Genomic DNA, 22,340 nt, shown 5'->3' with positions numbered 1-22,340 from the left:
CATTTATTTTGAGACAAATTTTCTGTCAACACATGTAGTCTGATCTTGGGAAGACAAATACTTAACTTTAAACCCACTAGTAGGTCCCACTGAACTCATTTAAAAAACATGATTAAATAGTTGCAAGATTAGGGCCTTAAATGTTTCCACTCCTGTAAGTTGTTATATTATTTATTTTCATAATGTATTTTTAAACTGTTTATAGCCAGAAGCAGCAAAAACAAGTCAGAAGGCTAAATGTGCTATCTCTGAATAGTGCTTCAAATTTGAAATATTTTATCCAGCAAAAGAACACTTTACTGCATGGAAGAATCTTCATTGTTCTTGTGCAGTGCAAGGAATCTGGAAACAATGGAGGATTAGATCAAGTGTTAACCCTTCCCTATCCTTTTCCCCCACTCCCTCCTTCCCTATGATTCTATGAATACCAAAAGAATGAGGGTGATAGGACTCTATGTGTTTGAGACTTTCAGCCCAATGATTCTCTGATTACAGGAAGCAGTGTTACTTGGTATGTATATATAATGCTACTAGCAGATGAGGCCCGTCATTGACTGGGCAGAGTCATTCTGTGTAGATTACACGTATAAAAAAATTCAAGAAATTAAATATATATATGTAGTAGAATCTTACATTAATGTGCTTGAAAAAGGGAAGAAAAAAGTTTTAAATTTGTAAGATTTCAGCGTCAAATATTATTCACTTTATTGAATTACCATACATAGTAAATTTGATTCAGAAACTTGCAAAGCTTCCATTCTTCTTCGAGTGATGTCCCCGTGGGTGCTCCACTACAGGTGTCGGGCTCGTCCCGGCGCCGCAAACCGGAAACTTCTTCATAGCAGTAGCCCCCTCCGGAGGGCCGCGCGTGCGCAGTGTGTCCCGCGGCGTTCGCGCCTTTTCTGCGTCGCGCGGCCCGACCCGCCAGTTCCTCCTAACCGTCCACGGCCGCAGACGGATCTGGAACACGCTCCTCTCCTGAGGAGAAATCGTTTAGTCAAAAATTAGATATATGTTCAGTTGTTTTCCCAGTTAGCCCCTTCCCAACGTAGTGTTAGTCAGTTTTATATAGTTATTTAGTTAGTTAGATTGGTTAATTGTTTATAAAAAAAAAAAAAAAAAAAAAACCCTGTTACTTCAACCCCCTGTTTTAATCCCGGGGGTTACACCCGAACAGCGAACCATGCCCGGTTCTCCCGGGTTCAAGAAGTGCGCATCATGCGGCGAGGCTATGCCCGTGTCGGATGGCCACTCCCGCTGCATTCGCTGCCTAGGGGAGGGCCATATCCCTCAGAAGTGTGGCCATTGCGCCAAGCTAACGGCGCGCACGAGGCGTGACAGAGAGATGCGCCTTAAAATGCTCCTCTTCAACAAGGCTCTCCAGCCGCCGCCGACAACGGAGCGAGAGACCGAGGGTACGCACAAGACCAAAGAAAAGGCCTCCGCTTCGTCCAGGAGCCTAAGTGCGGCAGATTCGAGAGCCGCGTCGGGCCACCCACAGGCGATGGAAAAGCCTTCCAAAGCCCGTAGCACATCGGCGCCGAGCCCCGCACTCTCTCTGGCATCGGCCCCGCCAACCCGTCCGGAGTCGGCACCATCATCAGCGGCACCGAGCCTCCGAGCGGCACCGCAGCCGGATTCGGTGCGGTCCTCGGCACCGAGGCAATCGGCACCGTCGGCGCATGACCGTGCCCCGACTAAGACGGCACCGGTGGCCGACCCGGCACCGAAGCCTAAACAGGCACCGAAGCCTAAGCCGCAACAACCTAAGGCACCGGACACGGCACCGAGGAAACACTCGGCACCCAGATCCCATCCAAAGCCTAGCGACGCAGCCATTCCTCATCCTCAGGGCGCGTCGGCACCGCACCGACCGATCGCTGGAAGTGGAGGAGCCGTCCCAGTCTCCCGTTTCGGCACCGGATCCGACGACCTTACACCCTCAGGTGTCGGGACAAGAAGTGCTTCCGCCTTCCTCACCTCCTGCGCCTCAATCACCACGCCTTCCAGGGGAAATCTCTGATGGGGCCTCACTTATCTCGATCCCAGATAGCCCGGTCCCCCATACTTCTACAGCGGTACCGACGAAGGCACAGAGGAAAACACACCACCCTCGTACCCCTTCTCCAGGTTCGGACAGGGCAGCCTTCTCGCCTGGACCTTCGATTTCACCTCAAAGACGGCGGAGCCACTATCACGAGTACTCTCCTGCACGCCGTTACTATAGATCCCCGAGAAGGTCCATCACACCGCCTCACTATCACCGATCATACTACTCCAGATCGCCATACCGTTACTCGTACCGCTCTCGTTCCCCTCGATCACCTACCCGCTCCCGCTATTATCGTCATAGGAGCACTCTGTCCTATTCTCCACAATACTCTCATCGTGCGTCTCGTCACCGCTCACCGCATTCGGAGCGTTCACGATCAATATCGAGGCGCTCACCCTTGTCTCCGAGCGAACAGCAAATATATTCGCCAACGACCCAAGGCTCTATTCCACCGGCTCAACGCCCACCAGCGCCTACGGGAGATGCGTCCACGACTTCGGTCCCACAGGACGATACCACTCAGTCACCAGTGGCGGAACGCCAGTCAGTGGCCTCCCCGACAGATGTCGCTTCCTCTTCTCCTGACGATGCGGTGTTTAATGACGAACCCCCTCTAGCAGATGATTACAAACAGTTCCATGAGCTTTTTACACGGGTAGCAGATTCACAGAACCTACGCACCTCGGGGGCGCCTCCAAAACACCATCCGCTGCTCAGAAATTTACAACATTCTAGTAAATCCAAGCTAGCTCTTCCTTTTGATGCCGCGATATTGGAGGTAGCCAATGATATCTGGCAAACTCCGGCGTCTATGCCTCCTACCAACAAACGCACGGACAGAAAATATTTTATCGATGCCAAGGATGCAGAGTTTCTCTTTACCCATCCTGTTCCAAACTCTATCGTGGTTGACGCAGCACAGCAAAAGGCGAGATCCGCGCAGGCGAGGAATCCCATCGCGGACAAAGAGGCCAAACGCTTGGATTTGCTAGGCAGAAAGGTCTACTCATCTGCAACGGCCACATTGAGGATGGCGAACTACTCCGCCCATCTTGCCAACCACGACTTCGACAACTATTCGAAGTTAGTGCCGCTCATACAGCATCTCCCACATTCCAAAAGGGAGGTACTGAAGGCCATAGTGCAAGAGGGTTACACAGTGGCCCGTAATGCGCTCCAGATATCTCTCGATATCGCGGACTCAGCCTCCCGCACTACCGCGACGTCCATCGTCATGCGACGAGACTCTTGGCTCCACGTGGCTTCAGTGCCAAAGGATCTACACCCTAAAGTGGAGGACCTCCCATTTGACCGAGCATCCCTGTTCGCTCAAAACACAGACCAAGTGTTTCACTCAGGAAAAGACTCTAGAAATACGTTAAGAACGCTAGGGATGTACACCCCGCCCTTCAGGCGCAGGAGAGCCTGGCCATATAACAGGCAGAGGCCGCCTCCTTCTTCGGCTTCCTACTATACCAACCAACGATTTAGGCCATACGACCAGCATAGACAGAGGCAGCGCCCCCAACGTCGCCGCCAGCAATCTAACAAGGCCAACAACCAGCAACAATCTAGGCAGCAAGTTTGACGGACTGATCGAGAGTCTGCGAGCCATCCCTCAAATAGAACCCAACGCGAGAGTAACCAAACTCTTCAACCGCCGTCTGTATCCATACTCCCTTCGTTGGTTTGCCATCACCACAGACCGCTGGGTCAGGGAGATTGTAACCTCAGGACTCACCATTCCGTTCTCCACCTTGCCTCCCACCAACCCTCCCTCCCCACCCCTTTTCAGGGACCCCTCCCACGAAAACCTGTTACGACAGGAAGTAGTTCACCTGCTTACCATAGGTGCGGTGGAAATAGTTCCTCCCGAATTCCATCGCAGGGGGTTCTATTCCCGATACTTCCTCACAGAGAAAAAGTCGGGGGGATGGAGGCCGATACTAGACCTTCGCGGTCTCAACCGCTACCTGCGAAGATACAGATTCAAGATGGTTACTCTGGGTTCCATCATTCCAACACTACAAAAGGGGGATTGGTTCGCGTCTCTCGACCTGCAGGACGCATATTTCCACATTCCTATCCATCCAGCTCACAGGAGGTTTCTGCGATTCACCGTCGGAGACGACCACTACCAATATGCGGTACTTCCCTTCGGCCTATCCGCAGCTCCGAGAGTATTTTCAAAGACCATGGCAGTCATAGCGGCATACCTCCGTCGAGCGGGGATCACCATCTTCCCTTATCTCGACGACTACCTCCTCTCGGCACCTTCGAGAGAACAAGCCGAGATGGCAGTTGCCACTACAAAAGGCATCTTCGAGACCCTTGGCCTAATTATCAATCTGCCAAAATCTACTCTAACTCCGGCCCAGTCCATCGTGTTCATTGGGGCCAGACTAGACTCTACCACTGCTATGGCGTATCTGCCTACGGACAGAGCCGACACCATTCGAGACCTATCGAACGTCTTGCTCACGGCCCCGAAGGTCCCTTACCTTACCTGCCTGAAACTATTGGGCCACATGGCCTCTACCACATACGTCATAGCCCATGCTCGCCTCCGTATGCGATGTCTGCAACATTGGCTCCTCATAGCCTACAAACCGGGCATTACCAATATCAACGCTTTCATAACCATCCCTGCCCGAGTCAGGAAATCGCTCGTTTGGTGGACTCTACCTGCCAATACTCTAGCAGGCGTTCCATTCCGGATCCAGCCCCCATCCATTCAACTGACCACGGACGCGTCCCTAATAGGCTGGGGGGCGCATATGTTGCACTACCGGACTCAGGGACTGTGGTCCCATCAGGAATCCCTACTCCATATAAACTTCCTGGAGCTCAGGGCAGTCTTCAACGCATGCCGCCACTTTGTCCACCACATACAGGGGACCACCATACAAGTCCTTACCGACAACATATGCACGGTTTACTACATCAACCGGCAAGGAGGGACCCGGTCCAGGACTTTGTGTGCGGAAGCAGTGCGCCTGTGGAACTGGGCGATCCGCCACAGGATCGCGCTCATAGCTTCCTATCTCCCCGGCAAAACCAATATAATTGTGGACACGCTCAGCAGATCATTCCACTCCCAACACGAATGGGAGCTCCTTCACTCTGTAGCCCTCGATCTGTTTCGGGCATGGGGTTACCCAGAGATCGACCTCTTTGCCACTCGCGACAACAGGAAGTGCCGCTATTACTGTTCGAGAGCGGGGATAGACAACCAATCCTTGGGGGATGCCTTCCTTCTCAACTGGGGGGCGTACCATCTCCTCTACGCTTTTCCCCCAATCCCGCTGATACCACGGGTAATACAGAAAATTCTATCAGACTCGGCGACAATAATCCTGGTGGCTCCCTTCTGGCCGCGCCAGACTTGGCTCACGCAACTCATGCAGATGTCGGCGTCCAGACCTCAACGTCTTCCACGGATCAACAACTTGATCTCACAACAAAACGGCAACCTTCTCCACCCGGATGTCGACCGCTTGCACCTGACAGCTTGGCTCCTAACTGGCTCCAGGGCCTAGAATTAACCTGCTCCCAAGCGGTCATGGATGTACTCGTGCAAAGCAGACGCCACAGCACCCAACGATCGTACATCTATAAGTGGCGTCGCTTCTCAGCCTGGTGCCAGCCACAAGCCATTAACCCCCTAAATGTGCAGATCCAGCGTATTCTGGACTACGTCCTGCATTTACACTCCCAAGGATTGGCCGCTGCTTCGCTAAAAGTACACTTGGCAGCTATTTCGGCTTTTCACGCTCCCATAGAGAGCTTTTCTGTTTTCTCTCATCCACTTACGAAGAAATTTCTCAAGGGAATTTCCAATATTTGTCCACCGCACAAGCCTATCCCGCAGCCATGGGACCTTGGCCTTGTACTGGACACCCTTACCCGCCCACCATTTGAGCCACTTGCGACTTGTGAGTTACAAATTCTCACGATAAAGGTTACCTTTCTCCTGGCGATAGCCTCAGCTCGGCGAGTTTCAGAGCTTGCAGCACTTTCAGCGGACCCTCCATACACGATGTTCACTCAGCAGGGAGTCTCACTGAGATGTCATCCATCCTTCTTGCCAAAAGTCAACTCGTCCTTTCATGTCAATGAACCTATAATCTTCCCTACTTTCTACCCCAAACCACACGCTACACCGGAGGAAGCCCGCTGGCACACTCTGGACATTAGAAGGGCATTGGCATTTTATCTTGACAGAACACGTCCATTCCGGAAGTCTCCGCATTTGCTATTATCACTCGCTAATCGCTCTAAAGGTCATCAGCTGTCGTCCCAACGTGTTTCCAAACATATAGTTAACTGTATCACCCGTTGCTACACTCTCAGAGGGAAATCTCTGCCCTGTCCGCTAACCGCGCATTCAACCAGAAGTATGGCTGCCTCCACGGCTTTTATGAAAAATGTATCACTTAGAGACATATGCAGGGCAGCGACATGGTCGTCCGCATCCACCTTCGCTAGACACTATGCCCTTGACCGTCTCAAGGAGGCAGACACAGCAGTCGCTCAAGCAGTCCTTTCGTCCGTGCACAAGTAAATCCGAAGCACAATCAGTGCGAGGGTGACTGCTTCATACTCACCTGTAGTGGAGCACCCACGGGGACATCACTCGAAGAAGAAGAAAAGGTTACTCACCTTGTGCAGTAACTTCTGTTCTTCGAGATGTGTGTCCCCGTGGGTGCTCCACGACCCGCCCTCCTCCCTGCTTCGGAGATCTCTCTTGTATCTTGCAGATGTTCCGGCTAGGAGGAACTGGCGGGTCGGGCCGCGCGACGCAGAAAAGGCGCGAACGCCGCGGGACACACTGCGCACGCGCGGCCCTCCGGAGGGGGCTACTGCTATGAAGAAGTTTCCGGTTTGCGGCGCCGGGACGAGCCCGACACCTGTAGTGGAGCACCCACGGGGACACACATCTCGAAGAACAGAAGTTACTGCACAAGGTGAGTAACCTTTTCTTACTCATTCCATAACTAAATTCAGTTATTTTGTGATTTTTGTAACGGTAAAGTTCTTTGCACTAAAATAACAGTTGAATAGGTGACTCAATTTTAATTTTGTTAGCAAATATTTTTATGAACTCAAATCATGTCATTTTTTTTCAAATTGGAAAAACAAAAATAATTATGTAAACCTTTCACCTAGTATATTCCAGTGTAAAAAGTAGTGCATGCAGCTAATTTAGGTGGCAGGATTGTTTATGCAAAATTTGGTATCTGTAAGTAATGGCAAAGTATGCCTTTATTTTGCACAAACAAATCCATAAACTCTTCAAAATGTATAGTAGATGTTCAAATGAATCTTATTCTCCATGTAAACATAAGGCTGAACTAATGCAGTCTTCATTCTAAATGGCGGTGTCAGTTGTGGTTACCATGACGTGGTATGCAGCATATATACGGGTTACATTGCTTTTGATTGTTTTAGAAGAATCTAAGTCATGCAAATTAAGTGCCTTATACAGAAACAATTCCTACCACTTGTTTACAAGCTCTTCTAAACAAACTTTCAGTGTAAGATATAACAGTCGCTCTAACATGCTTTCAAAGCATACAGACTATGAAGGGTTATTAGGCTATCAGATCTTACACTTCAAACAGTTTGTTCAGAAAAGCTTGCATATAAGCCTCAACTTAGTTTGTGCAAATTAGGGATGTAATAGTGTACAGGTGACCCCCGACTTGCGACGTGATTGGTTCCCGGTGAAGCGTCGCAAGTCAGGGGCATTGTAACTTGAACCCTCATTGACGATAGGTGCCGTGTTCCGTTGTAAATGTGGGCCGAGGACATAAGTTGGGGTTTTTTAGCCCCTTCCACGTTTAAGTGCGGGAGGGTCACAACTCGGGCAGTCGCAACTCGGGAGTTTCCGGTACTCTGATTTAACTGATAAGCAAAAGCTTATAGATTAATACCATAGAGTACACACATTTTCCCCCTTCCTTCCCTCCCTCTCCTACCCCGTACATTTTTTAGCAGCCTGGCTCATTGCTGGCTGGCACTGGGTCTGGGACCTACACCTGCTGCGGCTCTGCATTTTAAGTGTATTAGGAGCCAGGCGGGCAGACAGCCTAGATCAGTTCCGGCTCGTGCCTGGTCTGGGAGCTCAGTCCTCCCTCTCACCCTGCCCCCAGACAGGGGCTACTGCCACCCCACACTGCTGCCTCTGTATCGGAGGTAGCAGTGCTGGGTAATGAGGAGCTGGTTTTTAAACTGGCTCCCCTCATTCACTAGCTCCCACCTGGGCACCCTATGCTGCTGCCTCTGATATAGAGGCAGCAGTGTGGAGTGGCAGGGGGCTCCTTGGGAGTGGGGCCCAAGTACACGGGCTGCTGGCCCCACCCCTGGGGACTATAGAATAGTCAAGTAACCAATAAGAATTCATGAGGTTAATCAACTATTCAGTGAACTGATATTTCACATCCCTGGTACAAATGGTAAAAATAAGAGGAATATCTTAATCCCCATGGGTATGTCTACACAGCAGAGTTATTTCGAAATAACAGCTGTCATTTCAAATAACTTTACTAGCGTCTACACAGCCAAACCGCTATTTCAAAATTAATTCGAAATAGCTGAGTGCTTATTTCGAATTTGGTAAACCTCATTCCACAAGGAATAACGCCAAATTTGAAATGGCTATTTTGACGCTATCTTTTAAAAAAGCAGATCACTTTTTCAATGCGCTTTTGCTGTGTAGATGCTCTCTTTCAGAAGTTTTGGGGTTTTTTGGAAGATCTCTTCTGGGAAAGCTTCTTCCGAAAGAAGCCTGCAGTCTAGACATAGCCCCACACTCCAACCCCTTTGGCCCAAGACCAGAGCCTGCACTCCAATCCTCTACCCCAGCCTGGAGAAAGTGAATGAGATTCGGGAAGGAAGGGGGATGGAGTGAACAGGAGGGTAAGGCTTTCGAGAAGGGGTGGAATAGGGACGGGGCCTCAGAAGTGGGGTATGGAAGCTGGCAAGGGTACTTGGGTTTGAGGTTCATCTTACTTTGTGCTTAAATTGAAAAAGTGATCTTGTGGTTAAAAGATTGGAGACCACTGCCCTAATCAGGGCAGTTGCTACACTTCAAAGCACCGACCCCGTGCTCGCCATGACGTTTCAAAGTGTCAGCGCTGTGTGGATTCCCCTGCTGACTCTGTGCTCTATGCAGCGCTGTCACTTGTATCCTGGAGATTCCTCACCCCCATCTTCCTTGCTGTCTCTTTCTGGGGGGGGAGAAGAACTAGTCGACTACCTGACTAATCGTTCATATCCCTACTCCTATGAACTGTGTTTTCTTGGATGGGGGGAGGGGGGAGAAGCCACTTTAAAATTTCATTTAAAACACTACAGAGAAGAACAAAGAGGCTCACAAATGGTGCTGATTTCAGTCTTCCTTTGCGCTCTTCATATCTGGTGACAGCTGCAGATTTTTTTTCCCCCCACTGCCACCTTGCCAAATACCACATTCCCGACAAGCATCTTAATTCTTTGAAGTGGGGTATGACATCACTGGCACATTCAGATGTTTCATTGCTAGGCAACACAATATAATCCCATTGTTCCTTGGGCTCCTTTGGTTCTTCGCTTTGTATCCCAAATGTGCGTGTCTGCATTGTTCCATAGCATAAAATGCTAGCATATTAGTGTTTCTAGTTCATCTTTTCTATGTGCTGAATACCTAACTTTGACTGCAATAAGCCATTAAACACATTTGTGTTACAGTGCTTCATTTTTGTGTTTTTGCTCCTAGCTGATTTTTTTCATTTATCTTAATATCTATAGAGTACCTTATCTGGCAGAGGTCTAGGTTGGACATTAGGAAAAACTATTTCACTAGGGGGGTGGTGAAGTACTGGAATGGGTTACCTAGAAAGGGGGTGGAATCTCCGTCCCCAGAGGTTTTTAAGTCTCAGCTTGTTGACAAAGCCCTGACTTGGGTAGGGGGCTGGACTTGATGACCTCCTGAGGTCTCTTCCAGTTCTGATTCTATGTATTCCCTGTGGACAAATTGGAACTTATTAGATGACTAATTGGAAGAGGTTTTGAGATTCCTATTACTTCTCTGCTTCATCAGCTCTATCTATAAAATAGAAGTGAAATACTGCTGAGGTGAGCCACCTACAGAACCATGCTTAGAATTAGGGAGTGCCTAAATCTCATTCTTGTTTATTTTTTGCATTCAGAGTAACAGTCTGAATGTATAATTGAATTTTCTGTGTTTAACTTGTTAATTCAGCAGGAGCTTTCACTCCTAGCCCTGCTATTATGGTAAATGTTATTTATGTGAAAATCTGGCAGATACATAAAAATTAGTCTCTTTTGCCTGTTTTTGACAAGGGAGAGAGGAAACTGCTTTTTAAGTTTTTAAACATAGTTCAAACGTCTTCAGATATGTTAATAGTTGTTATAAAGAGGACAGTGATAAATAGTTGTTATAAAGAGGACAGTGATAAATTGTTCTCCATATCCATTGAAAGGAAGGCAAGACTGTAAAGCCTGTGACAAAGGCAAAAGTTAGATATCAGGGACAATGATAAAATATAAGTTCTGGAATAGGATCCTAAGGGTGATTGTGGGATCCCCATAATTCTGCAACCTATTCTTAAAAACCACTAAATACCTGTTGCATGTGTGTTAAGGTTTACTCGGTCCCATGTCAACACAGGTTTGGACTTGTTGACCTCTTGTGATCCCTTCTAGCACTACATTTCTATGATTTGTAAAACCAAAGTTAGTAGAAGACAGGCAGATGTAAACCTGAAATTCCTTAGCTCATTTTTATCTCGTCAGTTCTGTAAAATTGAAATACTTTGAATAACCTACTGGTAACATTTGTACTTATTTATCATTTTTGTGGCTCCTATTCACAGAAAAGTCAGAAGTTGTTTGGGTCCTGTATTGTACATTCAAGAACACTGTAATGTGAAAATGACTTTTCTTTCTTCTCTTTCCCTCCCCTCTCCCCCCATGACTATTTTTTCCATATTGGGTTAGGACCTGCTTATGAGAGCAGAAGCATAGTTCTCAAATAGCTTCTGAAACTTTGTATCAAGAGGAAATTCAGCTGACACACAGCTTGTTCTGATAGTAAAGATTAATCCTGGTCAAATGATAGATTATTCTCTCCTCTCCTTAACATTTCCTATATCCTACATCATCAAAGTGTAAAATAAATTATAAATTTATAGCATTTACCAGCTGACATGCTCACAGGTCAAGGCTAATATAGTCACTAACACTTTAGATGAGCAGTGTCTTTTTTAGGCATTGATCTGGGGATATGTCTACACTGCAGGGTTTTTTGGGGGTTTTTTTCATAAAAATGGTAGTTTTTCCGAAAAAACTTCACTCTACGTCTACATTGCAATCATGTTCTTTTGGGGAAAAAAATCGAAAGAACAGAGGGGGTTTTTCTGACATTGGTAGGCTTCTTCCCCGTAGGAAGAGGTTTTTCTCAGAGTTCTTTCAGAAAAAGGCGTTTGTGGACGGGGAAGAGGGAGTTCTTTCAAAAGACGAGGAAAAGGTACAAGTGTCTTGGTGGCCACTCCATCCATAGTAATCACAGCTTAAATGTGAGATAGTGTCCACATTTAATGTGGACACTAGCTTTAGAAAAAGCAGATCGCTTTTTTGATGCGTTTTTGCTGTGTAGATGCTCTTTTGGATGGTTTTTTGGAAGATCTCTTCTGGAAAAGCATTTTCTGAAAGAAGCTTGCAATCTAGACACCACCTGTGACTTAAAATACGCCAGTAATTGGATAAGTATAACATTATCCCAGTTCATATCTTACCATTTAACATCTCGTCTTGTCTTCCTTTTCTGTTCATTTAATATCTTCCAAACATCTTCCCTTCCTTAAAAGTTCCAGAATTTTTTTTTTTAAATAACAATGTTTTCCTTTTACATTCAGATTGCTTGCATATTAGATCCTTCCCCATACTCCTTGTGTTTAGCTTGTAAACCTTCCAAGGCAGGGACTTAACTCCATTCATATTGTTCTTAAAGCAGTGAGCCCCCCTAAGGCCTATAGTAATTCAAATATGCAGTAACATTAAAATGCATCTGCAGCTAAACTGTATAGCATCTCTATGCTGCATGTGACCTTATACGTACAGACTATGATCAGCCTGTATACCAGGGATGGAGAACCTAAGGCTCAGTGTCTGGATGCAGCCACCGGCTTGCCTGGATCTTGCCTTCGAGTCTCAGGAGTCCACGCTTGCACTCCAGTCTTTCTACCTTCTCACCATGGGCTGGAGCATGCAGAATCTCCCTAGGCTCTGGTGTGTGAAGGGAACGTGGGGAGTGTCTTTCACCTTCTTAGTTGGGGGGCTTTATTTTTAGTTTGTGCTTTTTTTTCCCTTCCCCCGTTGCTTCTCTCTTGTGTGCGACTCCCAACTGTTTGGCGTTTTTTTGGGGGGGGTAGGGGTCGGCAGCCCTGCTGTATACTTTAATAAAAGTTTAAAACCATGGGGAAAATTAACACCTTTTAATATTGGAGACAAGCTAACCTATTGTGAGTCTGAGCTCACTTCAGGAGTAGTTTTATGTTGCTAGCTCACCAAAGTCTCTGTGGTGAACTGTCTTGATGCATATTAACTCAAGATGAGATGAAATAATATTTAGGTTCATGTGATGACTCCGTAAAACCAGTTTGAATAACCTAAAATGTTCTATGGCAGCATACTAATATAAACAAGGAGACAGGCTATTAATTTCACTTGGCTTAGGTGTGTTTGACAGTCTAACACATTGAACAGATGGAATATTATAACTGAGTACACAGCTTCCATTATTTTAATTGGCATAGTTCTCCCATTTAAGCTGTTCCATGCCAAATTTACCTTGAGTGTCCTAGATGTTGCCATGGGGCCAGAGAGATGTGAAGAGAGGACAGCAGGTTTGTTGTAGAACTGCTCTGCCCCGGGCTTCCTGGAGTCAGCCGCTGATCAGTTTCAGCAGCGGCTGAATCGGGGATGCCTGGGGCGGAGCAGCTGGGGTGCTGCCCGGTTGGTTCCGTAGCGCCGTCCCTCGGCACTGCGGGACCAACCCGGCAGCACCCCAGCTGCTCTGTTCCAGGCGTCCCCAAGAGCAGCTGGGGTGGTGCCGGGTTGGTCTTGCAGTGCCCCAGCTGCTCTGCCCTAGGCATCCCACAGCAGCGGCTGAATCTGGGACGCCTGGTGCAGAGCCGGACTATCGGAAAGGGGGGTTATGAGGAGTCTGGGGTGCCATCCTCCCCACCCCAGACCCCTCATAGCCCCCTCTTCCGATAGTCCGGCATATCTGATAATCTGGCACCCCCTGAGTCCTAAAGGTGCCGGATTATCGGAAGTTTACTGTAATACATTATCTCATGGACTCAGCTGGTTATCTTGAAAGTGTACTTCCATTGAGGTGAGTGGGAATCCTTCTGCTTTCTGACTTGCAGTATAAGAACAATATGCATGCATCAAAGGGTGCAATAAGATCTAATTTTGAAAATCCTTAGCATTAATCTGTCAGTAAGTTACAACAGCAGAGGTAATATTTTACCTCTTTGTGCAGAAACTGGCTAGTTCACACAATGTTTCTGAGACTGGTTCATTTGAAGTTGAAATTTCACCATGTGAATTCTATAGATGTGCACCACAATGCTTGTATACTATTCATAGTGGAAACTTTATTTGAACTGGAGTTAATATTCCTTTTTTTTTCTTTTTTTTTTTTTTTTTAATGGAAAGCTTGTTACATTGGTTTCACAAAAGACACATGTTTGGGAAGGAGGAACACAGGAGTGCAGTGTTCACAACATAACATCTCTTCTTCCCTTATTTTAAGGCTTTGGAGGTTAGGTTAAGGTAAACTGACTCAAGTGTTTTATTTAGTTAGGATGCAGGTGAATCTGGTAAATCTAGATGAAAATTTGAACTCCAATCTAACTGTGAGGCTTAGACTATGTGTAAAATTGGAGTTAACTATCCACTATCCTCTGCTTTCTCTAGTCTAGACATACCCAGTGACAGAGGAAGTACTGGCTAAGTATTTATAGCTGGGGTCCTATAGAAGAGCAGTTTTACTGACATTAGAAATGGTCGCTAAAGTACTCCTTGTGAAATTATAACTTGGGATTTATGTAGAATTTGATCATCCTAATTTTTTTTTTTTTGCAGGCCGCAGCTGGCATTCTATGCTATGTGGGAGCCTATGTCTTCATAACATATGACGACTATGATCACTTCTTTGAAGACGTCTATACGCTTATTCCGGCAGTTGTTATCATAGCTGTGGGGACGCTTCTCTTTATTATTGGGCTTATTGGATGCTGTGCCACAATCCGTGAAAGTCGCTGTGGACTTGCCTCTGTAAGTTGCTGTTTCACGTGAGCTTTTGAGGCTTATTGTTCTGATGCATATTTCACCTTAGTGTTTCTTTTGAATGAACAGAGTCTTAATGAAAGTGTTTAAATTGGAAACTGACATAAGTTTAGGTTTATTAGCTATATAGTCTTACAATCTTTTACAAGCTTAGTATTTTATCCTAAAATGTGTTTTTTGTTGGAACATATTAAATCAGCCTTTTTCTAGTACTGATACCTTTTTATATAACATCCTTCCAATGTCCTGTTTCTGAATAATCAGCTTAAAGCAGAAAGGTTAACACTGTGAACTTGGTTGGTATGTTTGTATTCAATTTGTGAAAATAATTATTTTGAAACACATTTGTGCTTAAGACTGCCGACATCTAAACTAAAATTGTGGATGGCACTGTTGATGGAATTTAACTGAGTATCTTGTAGTGTAATTAAAAGTGGTTTTTTTTTTCTTGTGGTGAATTGGAACTGGGTTGCCCAAGCTGTACTTGTTTAAATTAGTACTTTAGTTTCTGGTGTTCCTGTTTGATACCTTAACGTATATTTGAGTAAAACTAAAAGATATATAGGGTACTAATGTGTTTATAAAACTGTCACCATAATAGATAAGCCTTCTGTGGATTTGAATATTTTTGGTTTGATTTCATCGGAGGTTGTTGGGTAATATATAGGAGTTCAGATTAGATATGGTGGGCCCTTCAATATGGAAACTCTGACTCAGTTTCCTTGTCTCACTACTTTAACTTTCTTTCACAATAGACTTGGTTCTTTTAAAGCTGCTACTGTGGAGAAACACATGGCTGCAGTACGCCAACATGATGCTGTCCTCCAAATGGACAATATTTGCCTGAACCTTTTTTTTTGGCATTTTCTGATTATTTTGTTGGGTGCTGAAGCCATGAGCACTCAGTTACTTAGATGAATTTAGGTCTGAACTTTGGTTCTTTGAAATGCAATTTCTATAAATTACATTACAAGTTAGTACTTTGTATGGCAAGAATGATAAACCTGACAGGCAGAGTTTAAGTTCTCAAACGTATGTGAGCAAAGCTACATATGATCTAAATATTTTGGATTATATTTAACAGTTTGTGATCATCCTCCTCTTGGTTTTCATCACTGAAGTCGTGGTGGTAGTTCTGGGATACATCTACAGAGCAAAGGTAATAACTTTTCGAAGTCCAATAAATATTTTATTGTAGGTTGTGACCAAACTGGTGAAAAACAACCTTATATACTGCAGGTATTGTTATATTGGGGATTTTCTAAAACTGCTGTTGAGTATTGTGAAGATGTTTTGATTCTGTACATTGTATAAGATCAAAGAAAGTTGCAGGCCTGAATAATAGCAAAGGTGGTGGAAAAAAACATTGAAACAGACTACTTCAGAGGTCTGGAAGTAAGTGACTTTAATATAGTTATGGGTTACTGAACTTTGATAAAAGATGGCTAATTTTTAGGGAGGGAAACTGGTAACTCACTTGCTATTTAATTGTATTCTGGCTGTATAGGGCTACTTTTTTTTTTTTTTTAAGGTGTGGATATAATTTATATACCAATTCAGCCTGATGTTTAGCAGGTTTTGTCAGTGAAGAGTGAGGTGGAAAACGGATACACATACAGGATCATGCCATAATTAGCATGTCTCCATTTGCCAAGTATTCTAGTCTGTTTTTAAAAACGCTTGAATCAATGTGCAGCATAACTTGCACTACATTTGGGTGGGTTGTGAATCAATGCTTACCCTAACTTAATATCTTGATTTTTAGTTACTCTTTAAGGCAGGGGTGGGCAAAAGGATCTCCGCGGGCCTTATCCGGCCCACCAAGCGGGTTGATCCGGCCTATGGAGGCCCTGCTGCTCCCCTGCCCCCAGGCCAATTAGAGCTTTGAAGTGCTACGTGCTGCTCACAGGGCAGGAAGAGATGCCATGCGCTATCCTGCATCCCAAGTCCTGATTGGCCTGGGGGTAGGGGAGTGGTGCAAAGTTTCCTCACCCTCTCCCCTGCCCTGCGAGTAGCGCACGGCACTTCATAGTGCCATACGCTCGTACAGGGCAGGAGCAAGGCGAGGGAAGCTTCACAATCAGGACTTGGGAGCAGAGGAGTGCATGATGTCTCCTTTCACCCTGCAAGCAGCACGTGGCACTTTGAAGTGTCCCGTGCTACTCGCAGGGTGGGGGTAGGGCAGGAGGAGGCTTCGCATGTTCCCCAGGCCAGTCAGGGCCTGGGGGCGGGGGAGTGTGTGAAGCTTTTTCCCACCCTCCCAGGGGCATGGGTACCTAGTGGGAAGGGGGGTGGGGCAAAGGAGCGTCCCCATCCCCAGACCAATTAGTTGGGATTGGTCCTGTCTTGGACAAGGGGCTAGACTTGACCTCCTGAGGTCTCTTTCAGCTCTGTAATTCTATGGTCTGGGCGTGGGGAAGCCCAGAAGCATTCTGGCTCCGCTCCTTCTGGGGCAGCCCAGGGCCACTTCAAAAATTATTGCACACCCCTGGTTTAAGGTGTAGTTGTAAAGTAAGCAGTCCAAATGGACTAGGTACTTAATCCAGATAAATATTTAGTTCCTTCTACGTCATCACATGACTTCAGATCTAGACCCTTTATTTATTACTGATTGGAAGATATAATAGAAAACAAATTGCAGTAATGCCACAGTTATAAAAGCAAATATTCCATTTTGTCCTAGTAATTAGAAATGACATGCCATAATGGAAAGAGCATAGGACTGTAAGTCTGGGAACTTTTAAATACTAATCCTGGCTCTGCCTGATTCCATTGCGCAGTCCGCAGAAAGTCTTACTTTCTCCTCTGTAAAATGGGAGTAACATTAGCAGTCTTCAGCTTAATGCAAGATGTGGATGTAAAAATGCTTTGGAAGTGCTATATATTAGTAGAAACTGGCACTTCTGGGTATGGCATATCAGACACATAGAACCATAAAATAGTAACGCTTTTGTAACTTGATCTTAATTGAGTGTGGCATCTGAACAGCCTTCACCTTATCTTGGCCTTCTCTTGCTGTAGCTGAAGTAGGCAGGCACTGAACTTGGCATTTTCTTCCACTGCTTTTCATTTTTGTTAGTGTGCCCTGACAGTGTATAGAACATAAACATGTATTATTCACTTGTTCCTTCACAAAAGGAAACTTCCCTGAAACAATCTTGCCTAAGGAAGAAGCTGAACAAAGAAATGACTAGCTTGACCTGTGTCCCACGGTCTGCTGACTTATCACTGTTGAAGCACTGAGGATAGTGAGTTTCACAGTAGACAGCTTCAGTGTAGGGATGTTTTAAGTGTAGATTCTATTCAACATAGTGGGAGTAGAGGTGGCTGCTCAAGTAACCAGAATTTAAATCCTCTAGGTAGGACCCTACCAAATTCACAGCTGTGAAATGTCACAGACCACTGAAATAAGCACTTCCGTGTGAAATCTAGCTATTGGAGCAGTGCCCCGGCCCTGGGCTCCCACTGCTCGATGAGCTCCAGTCCCCAGGCTGGGTAAGGATTAGGGATGTGGAAGTTTAACCAGTAAACATCACCTTTTAAGGGGTACCAGTTCTGTTTAACTGGTAACCGGTAGGGGCTGGAACAGGTCCCTGCCTGTCTGTCATGAGCCTGACATGGGGGAGAGAGCTAGTATGGGGCTCGGCGCTGCTCCGGCCATGCTGGTGTGGTCCTCAGCTTAAATCCCACTTAACCAGTTAAATGTTGGTTTGACCTAAATTTAACAGATTAACTGACTAACCGAGATTTTACATCCCATAGTTAGGTCCCATCGTTCTCCTCCCCTGCACAGCTGCTCTCAGAGGTGAGGGGATATCAGCTGCACCTCTGGGTACCTTGTGCATCTGCAGGAAGGTCTGGGGCGGTAGCCCAGCTGTGTCACTTCCTTCAGCAGGGGAAGGTACCTGGCTTTGCAGCATCCCACTCCCAACAGCCCCTGTTTGGGTTAAGATCCCACCCCAGTTACAACATCGTCACACTTCCGATGTATACATCTGAGAATGTGAATAGACTAATTTTTCAAATTCCAGCAGTCACTAGTTCAGACAGAGTACAACGCAGTACTCTAGTCTAAAGGTCACAGTTAGGGATTCCTGCGCTCAGGAGCAGGTTGAGCCTCAACCTGCTCATTCTCTTCCAAAACTGGAAAAATAAAACCCATGTCACCTACATCAGATGAAAATGAAGGTCAGACTTCCCTTTTTTGCTGCCTCTTCATGACCCCGGAAGCCAAATACTTCTAACATGACTCTGGACAGGAAGGACACCAAAATAGAACCTAGGTCTCTGGTAGGAAAGAATTTGCCTCAAACTACCCTCTACTGCTGAAGGATCTGAAAGTATCGACATAGACACTTGATCATTGCAGATTAACTTCTCCTGGCAACTAGGGATGTTCAGTATTGGTTAAATGAATAATCAATTAACCTTATTAATTCTAATTGGTTAGTTGACTATTCTGTAGTCCCCGGGAGTGGGGCTGGCAGCCAGTGGGGCTGGCCCCACTCCCACGGAAGCCCTCTGCCACTCTGCACTGCTGCTTCTCTGAGGCTTTGTCTACACTGTGAGGTTTTTGTGGCAGAAAATGTGCTAATGAAGGACTCGTTAGCATAAGTCGCCATCTCATTAGCTCGGAGAGGCATAAGGATCTTGCGCAAATCAGGGCTTTTGTGCAAAACGGAAGTGGCTACACTGCTTCTTTTTGCACAAAAACCCCTTGGGCAAAAAGAAATGGCAGAAAATACGCTAATGAGATTGCGATTTATACTAATGAGTCCCTCATTAGCATATTTTCTGCCACAAAAACTCAGTGTAGACACTGCCTGAGGCAGCAGTGCAGCATGCCAGGTGGGAGCTGGTCCACAAGGGCAGCCAGTTTAAAAAACTCTCCTCGCAAACCAGCCACCTGCCACTGTGTGCTGCTGTCTCTGATATACATAAGAACGGCCGTACTGGGTCAGACCAAAGGTCCATCTAGCCCAGGATCCTGACTGCCGACAGTGGCCAGCACCAGGTGCCCCAGAGAGGGTGGACTGAAGACAATGATCAAGCGATTTGTCTCCTGCCATCCCTCTCCAGCCTCTGACAAACAGAGGCCAGGAACACCATTTTATCTCCTGGCTAATAGCCTTTTATGGACCTAACCTCCATGAAATTATCTAGCTTCTCTTTAAACTCTATTATAGTCCTAGCCTTCAGCCTCCTCTGGCAAGGAGTTCCACAGGTTGACTACACGCTGTGTGAAGAAGTACTTTCTTTTATTAGTTTTAAACCTGCTACCCTTTAATTTCATTTGGTGTCCTCTAGTTCTTCTATTTAGGGAACTAATAAATAACTTTTCTTTATCGGCCCTCTCCACTCCACTCATGATTTTATATACCTCTATCATATCCCCCCTCAGTCTCCTCTTTTCTAAACTGAAAAGTCCCAGTTGCTTTAACCTCTCCTCATACGGGACCCGTTCCAAACCCCTAATCATTTTAGTTGCCCTTTTCTGAACCCTTCCAAGGCCAAAATATCTTTTTTGAGGTGAGGAGACCACATCTGTACACAGTATTCAAGATGAGGGCGTACCATAGTTTTATAGAGGGGCAGTAAGATATTCTGGGTCTTATTTTCTATCCCTTTCCTAATAATTCCTAGCATCCTATTTGCCTTTTTGACTGCCGCTGTACACTGTGTGGAAGTTTTCAGAGAATTGTCCACAATAACTCCAAGATCTCTTTCCTGATTTGTCGTAGCCAAATTAGCCCCATCATACTGTACGTATAGTTGGGGTTATTTTTCCCGATGTGCATTACTTTACACTTATCCACATTAAATTTCATTTGCCATTTTGTTGCCCAATCACTCAGTTTGGTGAGCTCTTCTTGGAGTCCCTCAGTCTGCTTTTGTCTTGACTATCCTAAACAGTTCGGTATCATCTGCAAACTTTACTACCTCACTGCTTACCCCTTTCTCCAGATCATTTATGAATAAGTTGAAAAGGATTGGTCCCAGGACTGACCCTTGGGGGACACCACTAGTTACCCCTCTCCAATCTGAAAATTTACCATTTATTCCTACCCTTTGTTTCCTGACTTTTAACCAGTTCTCAATCCAAGAAAGGACCTTCCCTCTTATCCCATGGCCATGTAATTTACACAAGAGCCTTTGGTGAGGGACCTTGTCAAAGGCTTTCTGAAAATCCGAGTATACTATATCTACTGGATCCCCCTTGTCCATATGTTTGTTAACCCCTTCAAAGAACTCTAATAGATTAGTAAGACAGGATTTCCCTTTACAGAAACCATGTTGACTTTTGTCCAACAAATTATGTTCTTCTACATGCTTCACAATTTTATTCTTCACTATTGTTTTGACTAATTTGCCCGATACTGAAGTTAGACTTACCGGTCTGTAATTGCCAGGATTACCTCTAGAGCCCTTTTTAAATATTGGTGTCACGTTGGCTACCTTCCAGTCATTAGGTACGGAAGCCGATTTAAAGGATAGGTTACAAACCACACATACTAGCTCAGCAATTTCCCATTTGAATTCTTTTAGAACCCTTGGATGAATGCCATCCGGTCCCGGAGATTTGTTAACATTAAGTTTTTCTATTTGTTCCAAAACTACCTCTAATGACACATCAATCCGGGACAGTTCCTCAGATTCACCACCCACAAAGGATGGTGCAGATTCGGGAATCTCCCCAACATCCTCAGCCATGAAGACTGAAGCAAAGAAATCATTTAGTTTCTCCGCAATGGCTTTATCGTTCTTGATTGCTCCTTTTATAGCTCGATCATCTAGGGGACCCACAGGTTTTTTAGCAGGCTTCCTGCTTCTAATGTACTTAAAAAAACATTTTTGTTATTTCTTTTTGAGTTTTTGGCTAGCTGTTCCTCAATCTTTTTTGCTTTTCTTATTACATTTTACACTCGATTTAAGTTCCTTTCTATTTATCTCCGTAGGATTGGACTTCCACTTCTTAAGAAACCTTTTTGTCCCTCACCGCTTCTTTTACATGGTGGTTCAGCCACGGTGACTCTTTTTTAGGTCTCTTGCTATGTTTTTTAATTTGGGGTATACATTTAAGTTGGGCCTCTATTATGGTGTCTTTAAAAAGTTTCCATGCGGCTTTCAGGGATTTGGCTCTAGTCACTGTCTCTTTTAATTTGTTTAACTAACCTCCTCATTTTTGTGTAATTCCCCTTTTTGAAATTAAATGCCAGGATGCTGGACTGCTGAGGTGTTCTTCCCACCACAGGAATGTTAAATGATGTTATATTACGGTCACTATTCCCAAGCGGTCCTGTAACGGTTATATCCTGGACCTGATCCTGCACTCCACTCAGGACTAAATCGAGAATTGCCTCTCCCCTTGTGGGTTCCTGCACCAGCTGCTCCAAGAAGCAGTCATTTAAGCCATTGAAAAATTTTATCTCCGCTTCTCTTCCTGACTTCTGCCATCTGCACTAAACCCCTGTCCCCATGCAGCTCACCTCATACACATATGCGCCACAATACAAGGGATGAAAGGGACACTGGTACCTGAGCTGTACTACTTACACTAGTAGTTTGAAAGTGTATTAATGTTTGCTTTATAGGTGGAGGATGAAGTTGATCACAGCATTCAGAAAGTGTATGACGCATACAGTGGGACAAACCCTGATGCTGCCAGCCGCGCTATTGACTATGTACAGAGACAGGTGAGAGTCAACATTATGGAAAATTGATTGTAATTATAGATCTCATTATGTCATATTGTAGGAGGAGCTCTGAATATTATGTTGCTCTGAGGTTTGTTAGATGCTGTCCACATTAAAACTTTGACCAAGATAAGATTATAGGAAAAACTTAAAACAAATAGTCTAGTAGCACCTTACCGACTAACAAAACATGTAGATGATATCATAAACTTTTGTGGGCACAACCCACT

The 22,340-nt window shown here is 45.4% G+C and overlaps 1 protein-coding gene and 1 long non-coding RNA gene across 2 annotated transcripts in view; one reads left to right on the top strand and one right to left on the bottom strand.

The window, feature by feature from the left end:
- Nucleotides 1–22,340, top strand: part of TSPAN3 (tetraspanin 3) — a 47,989-nt gene that overhangs the window by 12,462 nt on the left and 13,187 nt on the right. Inside the window, exons 2-4 of the mRNA XM_075897384.1 lie at nucleotides 14,213–14,404; nucleotides 15,501–15,575; nucleotides 22,009–22,110. Of these exons, the coding sequence (XP_075753499.1) occupies nucleotides 14,213–14,404; nucleotides 15,501–15,575; nucleotides 22,009–22,110 (369 nt within the window). The remainder of the gene's footprint in view (nucleotides 1–14,212; nucleotides 14,405–15,500; nucleotides 15,576–22,008; nucleotides 22,111–22,340) is intronic.
- On the bottom strand, nucleotides 806–9,886 carry LOC142818335 (uncharacterized). The gene is made up of 3 exons (XR_012895804.1): nucleotides 9,433–9,886; nucleotides 3,900–4,026; nucleotides 806–978 (listed from the first exon to the last, which is right to left on the bottom strand). It is a non-coding gene; the product is annotated as an uncharacterized LOC142818335 (long non-coding RNA).

This window comes from Pelodiscus sinensis, chromosome 14, assembly GCF_049634645.1.
Source record: "Pelodiscus sinensis isolate JC-2024 chromosome 14, ASM4963464v1, whole genome shotgun sequence".
In the NCBI taxonomy this organism is placed as follows: Eukaryota; Metazoa; Chordata; order Testudines; family Trionychidae; genus Pelodiscus; species Pelodiscus sinensis.
The sequence above is the reverse complement of the archived record's forward strand: the minus strand, read 5'-3'. Positions and strand labels throughout refer to the sequence as shown.